This window comes from Takifugu rubripes, chromosome 19, assembly GCF_901000725.2.
Source record: "Takifugu rubripes chromosome 19, fTakRub1.2, whole genome shotgun sequence".
Classification (NCBI taxonomy): domain Eukaryota; kingdom Metazoa; phylum Chordata; class Actinopteri; order Tetraodontiformes; family Tetraodontidae; genus Takifugu; species Takifugu rubripes.
Genome location: NC_042303.1, coordinates 9,902,753 through 9,924,454, shown reverse-complemented (window position 1 = coordinate 9,924,454; position 21,702 = coordinate 9,902,753). Strand labels below are relative to the sequence as shown.

General features: G+C 44.9%; 2 protein-coding genes across 4 annotated transcripts in view; both read right to left on the bottom strand.

Annotated features, from left to right (window-relative positions):
• Positions 1-6,554: 6,554 nt before the first annotated feature.
• On the bottom strand, positions 6,555-16,019 carry rbm6 (RNA binding motif protein 6). Of its 2 annotated transcripts, XM_011613944.2 has the most exons (23): positions 15,902-16,019; positions 15,243-15,315; positions 13,468-14,953; positions 13,298-13,387; positions 13,150-13,219; positions 12,270-12,343; positions 10,316-10,390; positions 9,967-10,237; positions 9,736-9,893; positions 9,543-9,643; positions 9,391-9,460; positions 9,237-9,303; positions 9,099-9,157; positions 8,898-9,018; positions 8,599-8,696; positions 8,131-8,454; positions 7,901-8,047; positions 7,735-7,800; positions 7,433-7,660; positions 7,283-7,357; positions 7,115-7,212; positions 6,974-7,028; positions 6,555-6,879 (listed from the first exon to the last, which is right to left on the bottom strand). In XM_011613944.2, exons 2-23 carry the CDS (start codon positions 15,293-15,295, stop codon positions 6,790-6,792), a joined length of 3,876 nt encoding a protein of 1,291 aa, XP_011612246.2. In that variant the 5' UTR covers positions 15,296-15,315; positions 15,902-16,019; the 3' UTR covers positions 6,555-6,789. The 2 variants fall into 2 exon arrangements, with proteins under 2 accessions (XP_011612246.2, XP_011612247.2); XM_011613945.2 differs by lacking the exons at positions 12,270-12,343; positions 13,468-14,953; positions 15,243-15,315; positions 15,902-16,019 and having other exon boundaries at positions 13,298-13,365.
• A 1,013-nt stretch (positions 16,020-17,032) lies between these two features.
• LOC101071754 (caM kinase-like vesicle-associated protein) overlaps positions 17,033-21,702 on the bottom strand; it is a 10,443-nt gene continuing 5,773 nt past the window's right edge. Inside the window, exons 2-11 of one of the 2 annotated variants that reach the window (XM_003973371.2) lie at positions 20,594-20,713; positions 20,386-20,517; positions 19,850-19,924; positions 19,607-19,745; positions 19,397-19,517; positions 19,238-19,313; positions 19,018-19,154; positions 18,783-18,861; positions 18,614-18,701; positions 17,033-18,455 (exon numbers count right to left, since the gene is read on the bottom strand). In XM_003973371.2, the coding sequence (XP_003973420.2) occupies positions 18,126-18,455; positions 18,614-18,701; positions 18,783-18,861; positions 19,018-19,154; positions 19,238-19,313; positions 19,397-19,517; positions 19,607-19,745; positions 19,850-19,924; positions 20,386-20,517; positions 20,594-20,688 (1,272 nt within the window). In that variant the 5' untranslated portion in view covers positions 20,689-20,713 and the 3' untranslated portion in view covers positions 17,033-18,125. Of the gene's footprint in view, positions 18,456-18,613; positions 18,702-18,782; positions 18,862-19,017; positions 19,155-19,237; positions 19,314-19,396; positions 19,518-19,606; positions 19,746-19,849; positions 19,925-20,385; positions 20,518-20,593; positions 20,718-21,702 lie in introns of both variants that reach the window. The other variant, XM_029827513.1, reaches the window with a different exon arrangement.

The window sequence follows — 21,702 nt, the reverse complement described above, 5'->3', positions numbered from 1 at the left end:
ATCATCCTCAAGAGGGCCGGGCCAGACAACACAGACACACAACGCTGGCGCTGGACGTTTAACTGAAACCTACTCAGTAAATAATTGTCAACAGTCCAGGCAGGATCAACACAGACCGGTCTGATACCATTCACTGGAACAGCGGTGTCCAATATGCCCTCGGACGCCCGATCACGCTTCCCCGTGTGATTTATGCGTAAACAGCTGCGCCGGCCTGACACAAATATGACATGACGTGAAGTTTGCGCGTTTCCTGGCGGTCTGCTCGATCGCTCAAGTGCCCCAGATACAGCTCGATGGTGGTGCTCAAAAGAAAAGACATGCGGGACGGGCGGGAAGCCGAGCTAGCTGCGGCCGGATGGAGCGCTGCTCTGGGGTTTCATGGCTCTGTATGATGGATTATGATTATATCTGAGGATGCGTTGCTTGTCGGTTCAGTCACATTAAACGTCTCGGGTGTCGTGTAAATGTGTTTGATAATCTGTGGGAGGACAAGATGTTCCGATTACAGCAGCACTGTTGGATCCGTTACAGAATGAAGTGAGCAGAACGGATGGACGGGGTAGAAAAAACAGATGGAGGAACACGGGGAACATGCAAAGGAGCGTCACGCCTTCAGGACTGGAGACAGCCCAGACTGTCACCAGATCACCCAGTTTGGGAGCATTATTTATGTCTCCTCTGAGACTGAACTGTCAGACAGAGGACAGCTGATAAAGGACTCGGGACGCCGCCCGCGTTGTAGCCTCAGCGCTACAGTTAGCTTCTGCCATTCAAAATGAAGCTGAGTCATCATCCTCCGACAAAAGACAATCTAGGATGTTTTCACTATGCAGCCAGATGTGTACCAGCATCGAACCCATCCAGCAGTTGCTATAGTTACCCCAGGTACGGCAGTTGAAGGCCAGTGTGCGTGAAGGCCTCCTGGTAAATAAAATGGGCACAGTTAAAGATTAATCCCGTTCAGACGTTTGTTGTGGATTATCACGGATGATAGCACAGATCCGGTGTCCCAGCAACCAGATCAAAGTGACCTGTATGTTTGGCACTTCTGAACAAAATTCTACACAAGAACCTGAAGAAATCCCTTCTAGAATTCAACTCTGATTCATTGACCTCACAGTTTTAAACCCCCAGAATTGCCAAAAGCCACAAATTGTACCGGCCGTCTTCGTCCTCCCCTCAGAGCTGTTTGCCTTGTCAATCAGGCCTCATACGGCTGCAATCTTCACCATTCAAGCCTTTTAACACACTTTAGAGGGCAGGCGGGGGCAGTTGGGGGCAGGATAGGGCCACCCAATCTGATCTGTGGCTGAGGGGGCATCGTCATCCTGTACTGAGGTGGATGTCGGAGGAGTCACGCTTTATTTTCTGCTTTTAGAACTCACAAATGGAGGGTTTTTTAGTGCTTCTCTGCCAACACAGGAGTGCTAAAAAAGATGACATGAAAGGATGAAAGGACGGACGCGCTTCGTTCTCACTAATTAGGGAGTGAGCAAACTTGGAACTTCAAAACCGTCTGAAATTTCAAAGAAGAAACAGGACAAAATGCAACGTGCAGTATAAATCAGCTAGCTACCTTTACTTATATTAAATAAATATGTCGCAGACATGTCGCTCTTGTTTACTTTTCCTAAAATGGAAAGTTCTTTGATATATATATTATATATATATATATTTGCTACCACACATTTGGTTAACATCCAGGAGAGTAAAAACAAAAGAGCCTACAATTCTAAAACAGCCTCGAGCTAACGACGCCTGTTTAGGTTTCTGAAACCATCCGACTGAGCAGGGATGCATTTCTGGCTTTGGTTACTGATCTAGAAAACCAAGCGATTCTGGAGCGAACGCCTGGAGGACGGAACTCAGTCAGGTTCAGACCAAACTGGGGTGAATCTGATCATAGTGGCGGCTTCCAAGTTGGCCCAGTTTACCTTTAATCAAGTTCTCACTCTGAAAAATGAACTTCAGGCTTCATTACGATGACATTTTTTCTTGGGGGGTCTGTCGGTGTGGAGTTTGGCTGTTCTCCCTCTGCCTGGCTGGGTTTTCTCCAAGTACTCCAGTTTCCTCCCACAGTCCAAAAACGTGCACGTTAGGCTGACTGGAGACGTTAAATTGGCTCTGAGCTTAACTGTGTGAGTGACTGATGTGCATGTAACCCTGCCTGGTGACCACTGGGAGGGAGGGATGGAGGGAGGGAGGGATGGATGGATGGATGGATGGATGGATGGATGGATGGATGGATGGATGGATGGATGGATGGATGGATGGGTGGGTGGGTGGATGGATTGGGTGGATGGATGGATGGATGGATGGATGATGGGTGGGTGGGTGGGTGGATGATGGATGGATGGATGGATGATGGATGGATGGATGGATGGATGGATGGATGGATGGATGGATGGAGGGATGGATGGATGATGGATGGATGGATGATGGATGGATGGATGGATTTTTGCTAAAAGGCATAGGAAAGTCCTCTTAACAGCAGAGGACATATATAAACATGTTTATATAAATATGAACACGTTTGACGTCATTCAGGGACCTGCTGCCACAAATGGCAGAGCTCTTTCTCTCTCTGTCCCTCCCTCTCTCTGTCTCTCTCTGTCCCTCCCTGTCTCTGTCTGTCTCTCTCTGTCCCTTCCTGTCTCTGTCTGTCCCTTCCTGTATCTCTCTCTGTCCCTCCCTGTCTCTGTCTGTCTCTCTCTGTCCCTTCCTGTCTCTGTCTCTCTCTCTGTCCCTTCCTGTCTCTGTCTCTCTCTCTGTCCCTCCCTGTCTCTCTCTCTGTCCCTCCCTGTCTCTGTCTGTCTGTCTCTGTCCCTCCCTGTCTCTGTCTCTCTCTCTGTCTCGAGGGAGGTGAAAATGTCTCAGGTCGTCTCTGCATGAAGTCACGTACATGATGTCGCTTCAGAGACGAAGACATTGAGACGTGGTTTGGAAAGCTTGTATAATGGTTTATGATCCCACGTGATCCCTCGCATGTGAGATAATTTTAACTCTTTGCATCTGTTTGCTCCCCCCCCCACACACACACACACCACCCTGCATGGCTGCCAAACACAAACTGCAGAAAGGCAGGACAGAGCGGTCTAAACTGGTTTGTTTCGTTAAACCCATCACATGCTGCAGACAAATGCAAATCAGGTGGTCCTTATCAGCCAGACAATCAGAGACGGTGAAAGACAACCCTGGACGCTGCCCACCACCAGACCCAGGTGTGTTTAACCGTGCGGGCAACATTACAGCTCGCCGTAATCCCTCAAAGCTGACAGTCGTGATACGGCTGCTAATGTCGTCGCCGCGCTGCTCTGTGCCTCCAGGACAATGAGTAATCCGTACAGTCGTTTTCACCGGGGGAACTGGCTCCAGCGCGGGTGATTGTGTTACAACAATGCTGTCGGATGAAATAACAATGCGACTCAACGACGTGAAGCCAAGAACGGGAATGAAAAATAGCCCCGAGCCAGTTTGGAGAGGATCGGGTCGTGAATGTGGGCCGAGGAAAGGCAGCGTCTTGGCGGCGTTGAGAGCTTCATCAGCGGAGGGGAACTGATGGGGACCCTGAGCTGATGGAGCCGGACACGTGCGCCCCGCCACAGAACCTGGCCCCGCCACAGAGCCGGGCCTGCGCCGGGGCCAGGTTCTGTTCTGGGCTAACAATCAGCAAACACGGGCGCCTTTCAGCACGTATACCTCGCAGGTACGGCCGTGCGAGACGACTGTAAACCTGCACCTCCTCCATCATCGGGGGCTCCAGCAGTGGGGTCTCTGCTGCAGCTGCTGCGATTCGTATTTAACGTGCAAAACGACGGCGATGCCCTGAGAGGCGCCGCAGCAGCGGACCTCCAGGAGAGGGTTTGGGGAGCGTTTGAGCTTAAGAGACGCACGAAGAGTGAAGCCTTTTCCCCTGCAGCCCTCACACAGCTGAAATCTGACGGGGAAAATGTGGAGGTCCCAGAAGAAGGCCTCTGTTATTCTGGGATGGATCAGGGGCTCCATTTCAGAACTGGAGTTATGGCAAATATAACATTGCTGAGCAGCAGATTTTCAAACTTTCCCGGGGATTTTATGCGCGTCTTGGAATTTGGGGAAGACGGAGTCAGTTGTAGTGGATTAGGTTTTCCAGCAGAAACCTGTAGCTAATGATCCTTTACTTGTCTGTTATTCTTTTAAAAACACTGCTGACTTCATTTATTAGTCGTAGTAGAAGCGAAGGTGCTATAAATATCGGCTCACACTAACTTGTATTTTGGCCATCACACTAGAGTCAAACTGCAGCGGGTTGGAGGGGAACACGTTGCTGCAGCTGTACGGGACAATAAAACCCTGATATGGCATCAGGCTCTCTGGAGCAACACTTTAATGCACAATATAGCCGTAATGGCTGATTGCACGGACGGCTATTTCCACTCGGTGTGACTTGTAATAATAAACTGAGGCAGGAAATTTACCTGAAACCATGTTTCATCCATGTGGCAGCTGTGTTAAATTCATCAAACGTGTTCCCGTGAGTTATCGCTCTTCCTGTGAAATGGTAACAACTTGAGTGGCGGCTGTTTCCATCGTTAAATAAATAAATTCTGGTGTGTGTGTGTGTGTGTGTGTGGAGGGGGGATCTGCACTAATTAGCTGTGGCAAATCAGCCTTTATTGAAAAGGCTACTGTGCCCGACGTTCATTACTGCTAATTTTGACTAACGCAGTTATTTCTATCGCCCTCGTGGCCACTCAACTCTCTGCTCCCCCCATCTTATATGAGATTAAATATTAAATTGACCATAAATAATCTACCAGGGGAAAATGTAAACATCTCTGAGTGCCTGCTGAGCACACTGACTCATCTACACACAGTCAATCACTCTTTTTACCTCTGGGCAGCACCGTTCTTAAACCAACAGAAGAACCTGGTGGCCTGGTTTATTGGGGCGCAAAATCAAAGCAGAGGAAATGAAAGCTAATCTTTGATTTTTTTTTTACTATTCTCTTTGAAGATTATATCACAATTCTCACGTGTCCTCTCAGGATGGTCACCCAGCGCCGCGGCCCACAGCGATGATGTCATTCGCAAACAGGAGCATTTCTATGACGTAGTTGCCCATTAAGGACCAATAACAGGCATCTTGTTTTTATTATTTAAAAAAGGGTGAATCCAGATGGTAAAGGTATCCCAGCGAGGTTCATGTGAGCCTGTGATGGGGGAGTTTCCCGCATTTGCGTGTGGTGACCACCAACACATGTTCTCCTTTAGAGGAGACTCATTCGATGCGACGTGTTTTTTGATCGTTTGTCATATCGGGAGAAGGCGGCGGGATCAGAGGTGACCGCACGCTCGCCCCACATGTGGACACGTTGTAAAAGAACCCGTGTTTAATGCTGCGTGGATCCATGACCCTACTGGAACGAAATGTTCTTTGTCCAGTGAAACCTATCAAACTTGCAGACCGACTGTGCTGTTTTGCTCCCACTCTGCTGCTCAGACCCATCCAGCTGAGATAATTGCCCCCCTCCTCTCTAAGGTGCACATCTACAGGCTGTTTGGACTGGCTGATGGTGACATCTGTCACTGGGAGTTGAATTCACAACAATAGAGAAAAGGCGGATTCTCAGGGGGAAAAGTGACCAAGAAAGTCATCAAGTCCAACAACGGAGCAACTTGAGCCCCCCCCCAGCACAGTTTTCATCAGATTGCTGTAAAATCAGGCCCGACTACTGAGCATTTTCTAATGCAACTTTAAAGTGAACAGCAGTTTTCATTCCTCTGAGCACGCCAATAAACATCCGTCCAGCCTTCTGTAGTGACAAAAGTCACAGGATGCATTATTTATGCATTTATGTATGGGGGGGGGGGGGGGGGGTTAGCTGCTGTCAACTATCCCTCTAACTACCCATCAGTTTAACTTTCCACTATCTCCACGTCAGACTTCAGAGTAAACCAACATGAGAGGAGCTGAGAATGTTTTCACTCCATTCTGAAAGTCATTTCTATGCTTTGAAAAGAGAAGGGGGTAGTCGAGATGATCTGTTTCCAGTTTCTTCTGTTCTGTCTCTGAACCGTGAGGCTGTTTCCATGTCGCTCTCTCATTTTTGCTTCATTTGCTGTCTGGGTTTGTGAACAGGAGCAGCAGAAAGGCGTCGACTCCCTGCTCTCCCCAGCGTTCTGCTGTTTGTCTGATTGCAGCCTCCCTGGTGTTGCTGCTGCTGCTCTCAGTGGAGTTCACGTCAGCACAATATACCCACACAGCCCTCTGCTCACAGCAGCTTGTTCCATCACATCAGCAAAGGTCAGGGGAGGAGGCGGTTTCCTGTAGCTACTCCTGCAACACGAGGCGGGGGAAATTTTAAAAACTGCATCTACCTACAAAACTGAAATGATGTCGATCTGCAGCTGCAGTCTTGACTGGAACTCAAAAGAATTAAAAAAAAAATTAAATCTGAAAATGATTTTTTCCCTCCCCATCTCAATTTTATTAGTAGCCATAGATTGCCCCCTAGCGACCGAGCGGTGCAACTACACCACACATCCTTCAATTAAAATGACGCTGTGGCATCTGGGGAAAAAAGTGTTTTACTTACAGTTTTGTACACATAACAGCACTTCTGCTCCCAGACAAATTAAAATATAAAAAAATCCTTTTTTTTTTTTTTAAAAATCAAATGCCAACATGGCCAATGTGGCAGTATGACAAACACATTTGACAAATAGACAAAACAGGGTCAAAAAGAAAAAAAATATACAATTTCTATACATCAAGTCCGACTTCTCAGTTGTAGCCGTGTTCCATCACTCGAGTTCCTTGAAACGTGCAAACATGGCCTTGCGTACAGCTTGTTTGTAGGTGTTGTGATCCCAAACGACAGGCTCCTTCTTCCTCTGGTGAACAGAACATGCAAGGACATGTTAAAATGAACGTTTTATTTTAGTTGGTGTTTATTTATTCCCCAGCGATAAAAAGCTTTACGCATACCGGAGCAGGTTCAGCACCCAGACCAGGTCTATCGCCGATGCCTTTATTTGTCTCCCTGAGTAGAAGAGAACAGGTTCAGACATAACTTTACCAGCGCAGGCCTCAGTTATTCCTCACACAGTTCCAGTGAAAGGCCGGTACCTGGAGCTTCCAGCCCAGTTTTTATGCTGTTGCGACTGTTGGTGGTGGTGTTTCCTCCTCTTCTGCTCTGGTGACCTGGTAGATTCTCTGGCAGTCAGCTGGGGAGGACAACTGAGTGTTAGTGCTCAACTTAAAACCTCTTAACTAACTAAACTCATTGGTTTTTACTTCTTTTTCCTGATTCTCCAGAGCCTCGAGTTCCTTCTTCGATTGCTTGATCTTGAGATGGATTTCCATATTTTGCTGTTGGGACAACATGGGCGTTAGAGGTTAAATTTAGGGTCATCTAGACATCGTACAGAGGCTCAGAGATGGTACCCTGTGCAGGTCAGACAGCTGCTGATGGCGGATCAGAGCGTCCTTGTTGGGGAACTGTCTCCTGCACAACAGACAGGCCATCTTCTTCCAGTCAGTCAACCTATTGTCCTTCTCTTCGGTCTGGCTCGGTTGACTGCTCTTGTTCGCCTCCTCTTTATCTTCCTCCACCTCTTCATCACTTCCAGCTGCGTAGTCTGACGCCAGCAGGCCCAGAGAACCCATCAGTCGCTGCAAATGCAAAACATAGTGAATGTTCAGTCAGATTTTCAGTGGTGGGAAAGACTGATAAACAACATTCTTACCTTAGACTTTTCATCTTTCTTGGCAGGAGCAAGAGGCTTCTTAAAAAGATCTTCTGCACCTGAGATCTAAGGATACAGACCAAATTATAGCTTGTTTTTTTTTTTAAACCAAAAGGAGATCTATGGTTGATAGTGCGTCTATTTTCTTTAAAAGTGTCCGTCTAACCTTCCTCTCAAAGACAGCAAACCCAGCATCAGCTGACTTGGACTGCTTATCATCATCTGTCCCACCCTTCAGTACCGGTGAAGCGGCACGAACGATTTCCTTCTTTTGATTCTGAATCTTCGCCCAGCGCTCCATATCTTTCATGATCTGCAAACACCGACACATTCATTCAAGCCCATCTCGTTCGTCAGTGCTTCACATTTAAGGTTCCCTATTCTAACTTCTGTTACTTTGACAGCAGCCAGGCTTCTGGGCTTCTCTTCTTTGTCCTTCTTTGCAGGGTCGTCGTCGTCTTTCTTGTCCGCGGCTGAAGAAAGACCAGCGTCTGAGGCCGAGCCAGGAACGGCTGCTGGTGATGCTTCCGTGTCTGGAGGCACCAACGAGTTTCTCATGTCCAGAGGAGCATCTGCTGCTGGGTTGGAAAGGATAGCCTGGTCTGCAGCGGTCATGGCCACTGGTTGGGTAACAATAGAGCTCCCTCCTGGAACTGGGACGTAAGCCTTTGATGCAGAATCCCAGTAGAGGTACTCCTGTGACTGAGCGTTATAGAAATACTACAAAAAAAAAAAAAAGTACAAATAAAAAACAATGAAATTGCAACACTGGGCACTTTAAACCATGGCGACATGACGACAGGAAGCTCTGCATATCTTAAAAATCCATCATCACTGCAACAGAGTCCCATAAATTCTCCTCACCCTCGAGTTTGGGTCGTAGTACAGCGTCGTCTCAGGATCGTAATAGAAACCTGACGTAGAATCATACAAGTAACTAGACGTGTCTGGAATCTCAGAACCTGGGGAACCAGAAATATGCAGTAAATACACGTACACCAGTACTGTCTGGAACCGTCAGTGAAAACAGAAGCTGACACTATGTTACCGGGAACAACACCATCTGCAGTATCAGATCAGCTGAGCTCAGAGGGCTCATGAAAACTACGACATTTGTCATCACAAGACTGGAATCTAAATGTGTCGGGTGGGAGGTATCCTACCATAGACGTAGTTCTGTAATGCATCTAGATCAGCTGGGATTCCAGCTGCTTCTGCAGGCATTTGGGCTCCGTCGATCTGGAGCGACGGATCCACGGCTTGACTCCCAGTGTAGCCAACTCCCTACCGTGTTAAACAGCAGGTGGACCTTCATCACCAATGTTGACACTAAATTAATTGTACAGACTTTTTGGACAACGTACCTGTCCGATGCTCAAGTCTGCTGACAGGATGGGGTTTGTGCTTGCAGCCATCAAACCACCTGGAGGACCGAATCATTTGAATACATAAGTCTTAAAACTGAACAATAACAATACAGAAATAAACCTTCAGTTACTCACCTGGAATCCCAGGTTGGATGCTCATTGGTGGCTGTAAGAACTGTGGAATCGGTGGGTATTGCTGTGGCTGAAATGCCAACAGGATACGGAGTTTATACCAGGTTTGTAAAAAATATAGAATTTAAAAGCAGAACACTGAATTCCTGGAGCTTACCCCTATGATGCTGCCTTCAGGTGGAACACCAAGGATGGAAGTATTGGGTTTGTCTAAGTCTCTCCTGGCACTGAGAATCATCAGATTAGTGGTGAACAACACTTCCAAACATACTGCAGCTGCTAACAAAAATCTGAAACTGAAACTCTTACTTTTGGTTCTTGAGGGGCCTGGCAATTTCAGCGTAGACTCTAACTCCATCAACATAAAGCGGGTTGGGCTTGGTGAGAAGCTCAACCAAACGCTTCACTTGCTGTTGAAAAAAGACAAAAACAGTCAAGCAGAAACGCTACAGAATCAGCGTGAACGTTAAAACCCATCACCAGATGGAGCGTGTTTGGATACCTGGTGGGAGTCCATGTCCACAAAGCAGAAGCACTTGGATCCTGGTGTTTTGCCCTTGACCAGGCGAACATTTCTTTCATCCAGATATGCAAAAGGATCCAAAGCCTTCAGGATGGACTCGATGGTCGTGGTGGGCTTCACATTTTTAATGATCATAGCTGAACAAACACAGACAGATTTTATGTGAGTCCTTTCATTTCTGGACACCTGATTGGATGTAGGTCTTCATACTTTTGCTGTCTCTGAAGACCACGGTAGACTTCTCTGAACTCTGTTGAAGATGGCTGAGGTTCCCCCGAGCTTCTGCCTGCTGCTCACTTTCTTCCTGTTGAAGCTGTTGGTCCATCTGCTGCTGCCACGCCTCTGGCGTCAGGTCGGAGTTCCGTTGCCACTGGCTGGTTTTTGGGTCAGAGTCGGTCTGTCCCGTCTTCTGCTCCTCTGAAGAATCATCTGGCCTGGGTGTGGGGTGCTCTGGGAGCTGGGGCGTGTTGTGATCTGGTTCCTAAGGGGCAGAGAAAGTTAAACAGGTTTTAATGTTTGGCAAATGTTGGCTTTATACATTTTCCCTTTCTACACTCACATGAACACCTCTCCCAAAATCACCAGGCTGGATGTACTTCATAGATGTAATTCTAGTGCCAACTTTTAGGGAACCCTGAAAGAAAAAAGAAAAAATTAAATGGTTATTAGCTTTGTGCATCACATTCCTCTTCACTGCTGAAGGTAAATGGATCAACTGCTTGCGTGCAAAGCCCAGAGAAGGATCAGGATTCGGACACACAGTTTTAATCTGTACTAAGTGAAATAGTTTAAAGAATGTATAAATACAGGGACTCTAACTTGAAACTAATCTATGCCTCGTGGATTACGTTTCAGTATTTTGACTGAAACGGTCAACAGATCATGAAAACAGCTGGTGTCCCCAGCACAGCTCAGGAGCGCCAGTTGTTGAGAACCGTGATCTTAATTATGACAGTGACACACACACACACACACACACACACACTCTCATATACACACTCAAACACACTTTCACATACAACAATGCTGGTAGACCAGACCTTATCAGCTCAACAGAAACCAAATGGAAGCTAGTTCTACTGAGCTCTACAGACAGAACTGTGTCTCAGTGCCTCTGATTTAGGGTCAGCCTCTGGATAATGCATTTAAAAATGTTTTTTACAAAAAAAAGAGCATGTGCGTGTGACAAAGTTTATCATTAAAACCCACATTTAAACCAACAGTGTAGCGTAAAGCATCTCCTGCAGCTGCCTGCTTGTTCAGACTGCAAACTAAAGCGGTGTACAACCATCTGCTCTCAGAGAAGGAAAAGCCACACGGTAAATAAGTCCAAAGGACCCAGCTATTCTGAGGTAGGAGGCAAATCCAAAGCGCCACAAACGCGATTAAAGCAATCCCTTTACGATTTCATTGTGACAAGATGTAAAGAAATGGCTTCGAGGATCCATATCTATGTCAATGTTTCGTTGCCCAACAGTAGAGTTGAGTATGACGCCATCAAGTCTTGAGCTCCTCGGGAAAGTAAGAGAAGACTGAAAACCTCTTCAACTCTTCAGAAGAACAGTGGCAGTGGATAAGTGATTCTCCCATCCGACAGGACGAGAAAGGACGAGAAAGACTGCAGTGAATTAAATAGTCATTCAGTGACATCCACGCTCCCACCTATCCGTCTACAACGGGTCAAGAGTCTCCACTACAAAAGCGACATTTTGGCCAATTTTCTGGCTCTGGGTGAAAGTTTGAGCAGAGAATCCTCAGGGTACTTTTAATCTGTGTATCAAAGTTCAAGAGAAAGTCAAGTTACTGAAATGTGTCACGAAAAAATACCCCAAAATTGTCAAAATTGCCATCCAATATCTCAAAGCCACGAGGTTCACGGCCACCGGTTCAAACCTCACAGCAGTGCAACCAACGCCGGAGGCTCATCAACAGACACACCAGCAGAAGTCACGATCATCTGTCTCTCAAAACTGAGGAGTAGCGCACACCCAAATTCTGCCCAAAAATAAATTGATGAAATAATTCTGCCCTCCTTTGGGAGCAAAATGCCAGTTACTTGTCAGTATCTTCCATGTTTCTACCATTTACCAGAACGATTACAAATGTAACCGTCGCTCTTATTAAGTCCTGTCTTTGGGCATCTAAGGTCTTTAGTTTCAGTGTCGGTACCCAGACATAACCCGCCTAGCTACACTTTCGACATCATTTGGTCAAAACTTTGGTTAGGAAAACAAGCTCTGCTTAAACAAACTGAAGAATAAAGTCCGTTTTCTAAATATTTTAAGGGTTAAACACAAAAGCCTATAGTTTTTCAGGGCTTAGCAACTTTTTTTTTTTAAACTTAATGCATGTAAATGTTTTAAATGTTCTATAAAACTGCGTCTCATGATTTAAAGTAGGTAACAGCAACCCCTTCCCATTGTCTGTCCCTCCCACATCTACTAAAAGCCCGCTCAACCCCTCGTAATCCTGACAGGAGAGACGGCCTTCACAGATTGACGAGGATGGGCCACCTTGTTGGACTCCATGAAGTGGACTGCATCCTCGAGGTTTAAAAACTCCACATAGGCCGTATCGTAGCTGTAACCTGGGGACAGCATTTAAAATACAGATGGGTTTTTGTTAGTCAATGCCAGTAATGACAGTCACCCACTAGAACAAATCAAGCAGATCGTGAACACATCCAAATCAATGCGTGCAAATGTATACGCTGAGACACATACCTTTGCTGGAAAATTGCACATTAAAGATTTATTTTAGATCAAAGTGTGCAAGAAAGAGGCCTTGATAAAGCCAAGATTTATATATATATACACATATGCAATAAACAAGTATTCCGGGAGAGTGGATGCTTCGTGCATCGCGGAGACAGAAAATAAAAAAGAAAACAATTTGTTTTTAAATGAGATTAAGCCAGGCCAGGTCCCCGTGTGGTCCATACAGGGCTGCAGATAACGTGTACACAGATGAAGGCATTTTAAACCCACAAAAACTGTACATCCTCTATAACCATACAGCCATCCAGTGTGGAGAACTTTTCAAAGCAGGTTTTTGATCCGCAAGCAAAGCACCAACAAAGCTGTCTCCAGTTTCAATTATGGCCACATTCCCCCCACTGCTGTTTGTTTAGGTAAAATGTCAAAGGAGGAACTTCAGTCACTTGTCCCTCATGACCGACATTGAATATCATCTTCAAGCTCCGGATAGTGAATCCTCTGAATCCTCTAATGGTGACAACACCCCCACACTCCCGAGCGCTTGCACACACAAGCAACAAAAGCAACACAGGAGAACGTTTGCCAGTATCGAACGTCGTCAAAAGCGAAATTTCGAGGGACATGTAAGCGATCGACTGCCCCAAACCTATCTAGAATAAAATGAATGCCGTCTTACCTGGCACAACACTCTTGATTTTCATTCCCTGCTTTGGTGCTCCATCGTGGTCTGCGAAGGCTCCGAGAATCTGTGGAGCGAACAGGAAACTGAGTTGTACTGTAAAGACATTTGGAAAAGGGAAGGAGCACAATCTGAAAGGGATTACCTGTTCCATCGTGGCGGTCTTTGGAATACCGATTATGGATATTGTACTGGAAACTTTGTCTTCCACAGACGCATTCCTGTAATCTTGATCCTTTGAAGGATGATTAGCAATGTGGTTAATCGAGGAGTGAATCATCAAAACGCAGCGGTTGTAGTTTTCAGCAAACTCACCTGAGGAACAGACTCACTGAATCCTGCGGGACTGCTCGGTTTGGGCTCCTTGAGGAGTTTCTCTGGTACTGCAAGTGGCTCATGTGTGTAATCAAAAGGCCTCCCTGGCTCTGTCCTGTAATCAATGTCCCTGTAGTCTTGATCTCTCGGCCGTGTGGTGCTCTGTAAATCACTATCAGCCTCCATCTTACCCCTGGCAGGCCCTGGATTGTGTTGGCTGTCTTTCAGCCCAGGGACGTCATGTGACTGCTGATTATTCGCTTTAAGGTAGGGAGGTCTTTCTTCACGATTGACCGTATTCTGACTAGGCTTCGAGTCATTATCTTTAAGCCAGGGTTTTTTCTCATTTTCTCGACTCAGAAGGCCAGTGAGCGTACCCGGGTGATTGTGTGGGACTTTGTTCCCCACTGAAGGAAGATTGACAGGAGGAAAGGGCTCCACGTGACGGAACCCTGTATCTTTCCTGAGGAATTCAGAGGATGATCTGCTGTTTCCTTGAAACGATGGCGAGTCTCTTAAATTGACATCCCTGCCAAACCCCACAGGGAAGTTGGATTCAGCCAGACCTCCCATGCCTTTATCCACATTAATGAAATTGTGCTTGTCCTTTTGACGGCTCTTCCACTCCTCTGCAAGAGTCATCTCCTCACCACTACGGTAATCCATGATGGGACTGCCGCTGGAATCTGGATATTCTCTCCCACCCAGTTTGTCCTTTGGAGCAATAAACTCTGGTTTTTGTGGGCCAGCGGTGTCTGGTCTCCCCCTGTCCATTGAAGAGACAGTGTTGTCAAATCTTAGAGGCGATCGATCCCTTCCTCTAAAATCGGCGGGTGGTCCAAAACGATTTCTGAAATCTGTATCAGATTCAAATCCACCTCTGGGATTTAGAGGGGGACCACCTCTTCTATCAGTGTCCACCCTCCTGTTGCATGGAGGCAAGTTCATATTATAGCCATCATTGTCCCCCATTGGGGGCCGGTCTCGCATGTCGCTAAATCTACTATTTCTTCCTTCGTTCCTTCTCTCCATGGGGAACCCACCTCTCCTCCCTCCATCACTATCAGGATTGTTGAATTGTGGCATGTTGTACTGAAATGGCTCTCTATTCCTTGTGTCCATAAATCTGTTGTTCGGTTCCCTTGGTGGCATACCCCTCCCTCCCATGCTTTCTAAATTCCTGCCTGGTTCCGAGAAACCAGGAGCATTTATCAGCTTCTCTCTCATGGAACCGTCAAACTGCCGCCGAAGGCTGAAGTCTGACTCTTCTCTGGGCATGAAAAAGTCTCTGTTTGGCTCTCTGTTTCTCATATCCCGTGAGTCCATGCCACGCCCTCTCATTGGTGGCCCATCCATCCTCCTCATGTCCATAGGTGGTAAATCCAGAGGTCTTGGGCCCATGTGGCCCATGTTCATCCCATCTCTTCCTCGAAAATCAGGCATGGGCCGATCTCTTCCTCCAAACATTTCTCCATGAAAATCGCCACTGACACAAAACAGAGAAGTGACACAATAACACTGAAGGCAAATTAGAAGAGTAATTGTGGTATGCACAGCTATTTTAAACACAGACCCCCTGGAGTCATGATGTAAATTCTGATTTGGCGTATTGTAAGCGGTGGTAAATGATAACACTTTGATTCTGACATGCCTGTGCAGGGCCCAGTGACTCCATTGCTCCCAATCAGCACATATTCCCAACAATGGTACTAAATATGCTTCTTTTATTATTACGAAATATCGGAAGCCACAACTAGCGAAATCAGAATATTTACCGAAATGGTGGTCCTCCACGTTGACCTCGACCTGGCCCCGGTCCATTCCACATTGTAAATTAGTACTTTTGGTCTGAAATTCACAGTGAAATTTTGGTTGGATTATGAAGGCAGCAACCGTGAATTTACACTAGCGGATACAGTTCGATGAATGATACTCGGTGACTGGTAAACTGACTTTGACAGCACAGAACGTATCTATTCTGAAGCAACTATTCACGTGATCAATTTTGTTCTTAAATTTAGCGGCCAACTGTGTTGAATAGTTATTCAATTAGAGTAGAGTTGTACAGGTCTTGCATGGGTGGCGTGATTGCTGATCCGGTAATAGCCACCAGTAGGCCTTAAAAATCTGCGCAACAACAAGCACACCCAAAATCGACATTAGCCGGGAAAAATATTGTTATACCGAAATGGCATTTCTGCAACAACGATATGTCAATGAGTGACTAAGTCCACAAATGAAAAACCGTTATAAACACCGTTAGACCAGCTCAAAAGACCATTTGCAGCGTTAGCCGGCTAACTAGGCTAACATTGACCCCAAAGCATAATTCTTAACGCAAACTAGCAGCTGGGTGGCGTCGAAGGCTACATATAAATATATATAAAACCATACTACACGAGAATACAAGAGTATATTTAAGGAATAACTTTACTTTGTTATTTGTCAAATTAGAGGCCGACAGCGCAGGAGATTCTTGCGCTAGCAGTAGGGGGCTTCCGCGGCGTAATAGTTCCGGCCGCAATGGACGGAGCCCAGGAGCGTCTTCTTCGCTGTACTAAATTAGCATGAGGGCGACGCATTACTGCCATCTAGCGGTGAACCATCCTAACTGGTTCTCACAGGCCTTATCTGTTTGTCTGGCAGATCGAAATTTAAATTACAGCATATTTGCCATTCACCGCGACAAAAATGTTGTCTTGATATTAAACGACACAATTTAATGCAGCACACATTCAATATATTTAACAAGAACACAGGCCTCTTTATTAACATGGGGTTTGTTTGTTTTTTCTGACACCATTGAAGTTTTGTTTAGTTTTAAAACACTTCGAATCTTTGATGAAAATTTATCAAATAGAGTTTTTTTTTTAACCTTATGTTTAATATTCCCTATGTCCTGCTCCCGGAACTTCAGCTCATTAGGTAATACAAAGCGATGACTCAAGAATGGTCTGTTTTAAATGTTAACTGCCCAGCCAGCTGATAACACATTTTTTTTAATTTTAAAAGTAATATTTAATCTAGCCCTTTAATCGAAATTCTTATAATAGTTTCACTGCATATTTGGGCCAGAAAAATAAGGTTGAGAGTTTATATGACAGATTTGACAGGTTGGCTTTTACCTTTCAAAGTCAGAGACAACATAAAAGAATGACTTAAAATCCCATAATAATCTATATTCCTTCTATCATCTAAAGAAACACGATGTTGCAGGGTTGCACACGTAACCTCATATCCATTTCGTTAACACCAGTTTTTTGAATCATGGCATTACTGCAGTGTTTGAGAATATTCTCAAGAAAGCAACCGTAACCATAGTTATTGTTACCATGGTAACTGTAGAAAAACTTTTTTTTTCTATGGGAGGCCCAATGACAACATAGATTTTCATGTATTGACCTTAATCAAACAGAAGTGTGATGCATTGATGTTCCACACAAATCTGTGTGCCGTCCCTTTCTGTCACTTTCAAATAATTAAAATTGCACATTTTACAGGGAAAAATGTGTGTGTCAAATCCATCGTATCCTCTTTAACAATAATACAGACAATCTACCACAGTTCTTGCAATAATTTTATTGCTTCTTTTATTATTTTATCCATACACAAGCATAGCAACCTATTAGCTTAGCTAAATGTTGCTAACTACACATGGAATTTAAAAAACAAAACAAAAACAAAACAGAACACTGGTACACACTGCAGATATACATACTGGTACAGTATATGGACTCAGCTATATAAACTCTGAATTTTACTAATTACAAGTGACAACACAAGAACAACAGCCTAAACATCACCGCACAAAATGCTGGGACAGAAGTATCAAAACAGCAGCAGAAAAACTGAAGCCAACAGCAAATAAAAACTGCTAAAAGGAACACAAATAAAACCAGAAAGCAGTCACAATCAAGTAATGTCTTCTAGAACATTACAAAAAATTGCTGCAACAAATATTAAGGCACTTCAACTTAAAAAAATATGCTTTCTTGCTGCCGTAAAATTGTAAGTTGAGTGAAATTTTAAGTAATTAAGATTTATCTATATACCATTAAATGTAATCTGGGTGTTAAGATCCACTAATTTACTGTATATATGTGACCGTTACCTAAATAGCCATTAAAATATTTTTAAGAAAATAATCTCTTGTAAAAATTTGACATTTGCTGACAAATTTGCATACTTTCAACATCTGATGCAATTAATTTAGTAAGTCTTTCAACTCATAATTTTAAGTCACAAGAGATGAATTTATGAAGCATTCTGAAGCTCAAAAGTAGCAGTTTGTTAAAACAAACAAACACAATATCTACAATGTGCTGATGACATAAGCGGAGTTGATTTTTTTAAAATTACACAGAGGATTTTTTTTCCTTTTTTTCTTACAGTTTTAAGGGGAAAAGGAAACAACCGAAGAGCTACTTTGCGACTAGCTTTAAAGGGACTGGTAGACAAATAACAAGGAGGTGTGATTAATACTATCTAACAGACTTGAATCAGTACAGGAGGCAAAACTGGTGAAATGCATGATGGGAAATACACAAGTCTGCACACATGGAGATCGTCAAACAGCGTGCTATCCTTATGCCGAACCTATAGGCTGGATTGCACATGTGCTTGTTGCCAAGCGTCCTGCTTTCACGCGTGTTTCACACTCAGTATCCTTTTCTCTGAGGCAACATCTGGGGAACGTCTCCGTTGCACCGCGCCTGCTGCTGCTGCTGCGCCTGCTGCTGCTGCTGCGCCTGCTGCTGCTCCTCTGGCCGGGCTGCAGGGGGCTGAGGGAGCGAGGGGATGGTGCTAGTCTGTGCATCGGCGGCCTTTTCGCTGAGGGCGGTCTTTATGCTGGCAGCAAGGAGGCTGCCTCCTGGCATGTTGGGGTCAGGTGGACCTCCAGTGGCCCCTGCAGCAAGACCAGAGGCCCCAGTGTCCCCCTGTTCAGAGGCCCGCAGCCTCTTCATGAGGGTGGTGACCCGGACAGCTTTCTGCATGTAACGACACGAGTGTGAAGAAACTTTGAGGCACACGGTTACAAGGGCTGAATAAGAAAATGATTTATTTATATCATTGATTTAATACCCAAATAGGTATTAAAGGCCAAATATTGTAAGTTTGCTTCTGCATTGTGATCCATTAGCTGTACCTTCCATTTGGCTTTAGCAAAGTTCTTCTCTATCTGGGCACAAACCCCATCCTTGATGTTCTTATCTGAAGCAGCATTTCCAGAAATCCTGGACAAATAGGGAGGAAGGTTAATGTTATGATTTTCACTTGTAACCTGTCACTTTCCTTTTCCTTTTTTTTTTTTGTACCATTCGTGCGCAATAGCTTCCTGTGCAGTCAGTCGTTGATCTTGGTCCACTTCCATCAGCGACGCCACTAAAGTTTTGGCTACAAAGAAAGTAAGGAACGTCGAAAATGTGTAAAGAACATTTCTCATAGCTTTAGATAGTGGTTTTACATAAGAAAATCCATCACATTGGTGTTTTTCTGTGCCAATTAAGCCTGGACCAGAAATAAAGATAAGCACATGTTATTATCTCTCACCAGAATCTGAAATGTCATCCCAGTAAGGTGAATCAAATTCATAGTCCCCTGATAAGATCTTCAGGAAAAGATTCTTATCGCGGCTGTCTGAGTCCTCTTCGTCACCGTCGTCGTAGAAAGGAGGGTTCCCAGACAATCTACAGATGGGGCAGAGTCACAGGACATGTTTTACACCATCAACACATGCCTCAGTCATTGGGGTGACTCGGGTGACACCTACAGTATGTACATAATGACGCCTATGGCCCAGCAGTCCACGGGTCGCCCATATCGCTGCCTCCCGATGACCTCAGGAGCTGTGAGCAAAAACACATTATCCACTCACTGATCTGAATTTTTATTGATAGACATGCGAATTCTCCGACAGAGACGCCTCTACCGAGATACTCTGGAGTCCCGCAGGGGTCCTTGATGAGGCCATTTTCAAGTTTTGCCAGCTGGAAGTCGCTGATGACGATTTTGGAGTGCTTCAGGCGATTAAAGTACACCAAGTTCTCTAACTGAATGTGTTAAAAGAGAAAGATTGCACACAGTAGGTGGTAAAATGCTCCCATTCTTTCGCGTGATGTCAGCGCTGCCGTTTATTCACCTTCAGGTTTCTGTGGACGATTTTCAGAGAGTGCAGGTACGCTACGGCCTCCAGCACTTGCCTCATGACATTGCTGGTGTCCCTCTCAGAGTAGTACCCTTGGTCCAGGATCCAGTCGAACACCTCTCTGCCTGTAGCTCTGGGCAGAGGAAACATCTGAATGAAGAGCGAGTCGCGTGCGGATACAGTTGGCGAGCAGAGGAAATCTGCCAGCCTTTCCTCTCAACCTCTTCCAATACTCACAGCTCCAGGAAGATGAAGTACTCCTTCTTGGTTTCAAAGGCGTCCACCAGCTGGAGGATGTTGTGATGTTTCACCCTTAGAATGGAGGGAAAAAAGGTGAGGGGACAAATGAGGGGGCTTAGTGTAGTAGGAGAGGTGAAAATAGGCAATAATCCCAGTCACAGTCCTCATTCAAAGTCTTCCGAGTGATTAAAGAACAACTCGTAAATGCTTTTATAGCACAGGCAAATGTCTAATAACATAATAATATCATCATTGTTTAACTTTAATCAGAAAAACGTTTATATTTTATTACACTAGGAGAAATTCAAGGATATGACCAAACTCCTTTTTGCTGGTATTAAATAATAAAATAAGATTTGTTAAATGGAATTTTTTTTTACCTCATTAAACCAGTTTCTCAGACTGAAGACATGAGGAACCATTAAAACCGTTTTCATTTATAATGAATAATATTCAATATTTCAGTGATGGTTTTACTAATATTGCACCCAGTCAACACTCCTCTGTGATGAGGTGCCTTCAGCTTCACTTACATCTTTAGAATCATTATCTCATTCTTGGCAGCTTTTCTCACTTTCCGTCCATCCTTTTTGTTGAACTTTTTACAGGTGTACATTTTCAGGGTGTTCCTATCTTTGGCCCGGAATATCTCACAAAATTCCTCTCTGCCAGAAAAAGAAAGAAGGTGTCTTTATACCTGTTTTTAGCCAAACATTCCCATTTCAATGTGGGTGTACTCACGACTTGACGACCTGTCCGAGGTCATACTTGTCGGTCACCTCTGAGGGGCTGTTGTAATCCTTCTTCTCCCCAAGTGTCAGACAACCAAATGGCATGGCAGCTCGTGCCCTCGCCAGGGAGCTTCCTGCCAGAACACAAGCGACCCTATTAACATAGGTCATCTGACAGGGCCGCGCTCACCACAAAGCACTTGAAAAAGCTCAGTGGAGTCTTACCGCCGTGCATTTTTGGGTCTCCATAAGCAGAGAACAGGTGCGCGAATTGAAACTTGTGGGAGAAAGTCACTTCAAATGGAAGCAAAAACGAAACAACACGAATGCGAAATAAGATCTCAATCAGCAAAACTCCCCCGGTGGAGCCTCTGACGCGGCGCCGGGTCAGCTTCGCACTGCAGCAGTGGCACAATTATTCATCCGTCTGTTTTCTACAGTATTCAGATTGGTTCGACCCTCCGCTGTAGCCGCTGCTTTTCTCACTTTATATTCATAAAAAAGGGCTAAACGAGTCGGTTCCCTCGACTCTGCAGCTGAACCAGCGCAGGAGGGTTTTTGTGGTTTTCTGTGGTTTAAACTGTGCGGCAGCGAGCCCGGCGAAGGACAATCTCTGTCTTTATTAGGAAATTCTCTCGGTGGCCTGCAGTTCTCACCCCGACTGAAGATCATTTACTGAAGGACGGGAGGCAGAAACACGACAGGAAACATGTTACTCTCTATTACAATAGTGTAAAGACCTGATGGGGTTATAACCGTAGCCTTTTCAAGAGGAGAAGTGAGGAGGAAAGAGTTCAGGGTGAAAAAGAAACGATAAATGTCTTTTAGATTGTTAAATATTGCTGGCAAGACAAAAAAATAAAATCCAGATAGACTTCTAATGTGGGAATATTGTCCTATCAGGTAAAAACGCTTAATAAATATATAAATTACTGACTGTTGTTGTTAGAGTTAAATAAAATTGTTATATATATATATATAATATATATTTACAAAAAGCCTTGAATGATTGTAGGCCAATAAACTCAGTAAATCTTCACCCACGTGAAGTTTTTTAGCACATTCCGGTGCCAAATTTACAGGCTCAGAGAATTAATCAAATTATTAATGCCTCACACC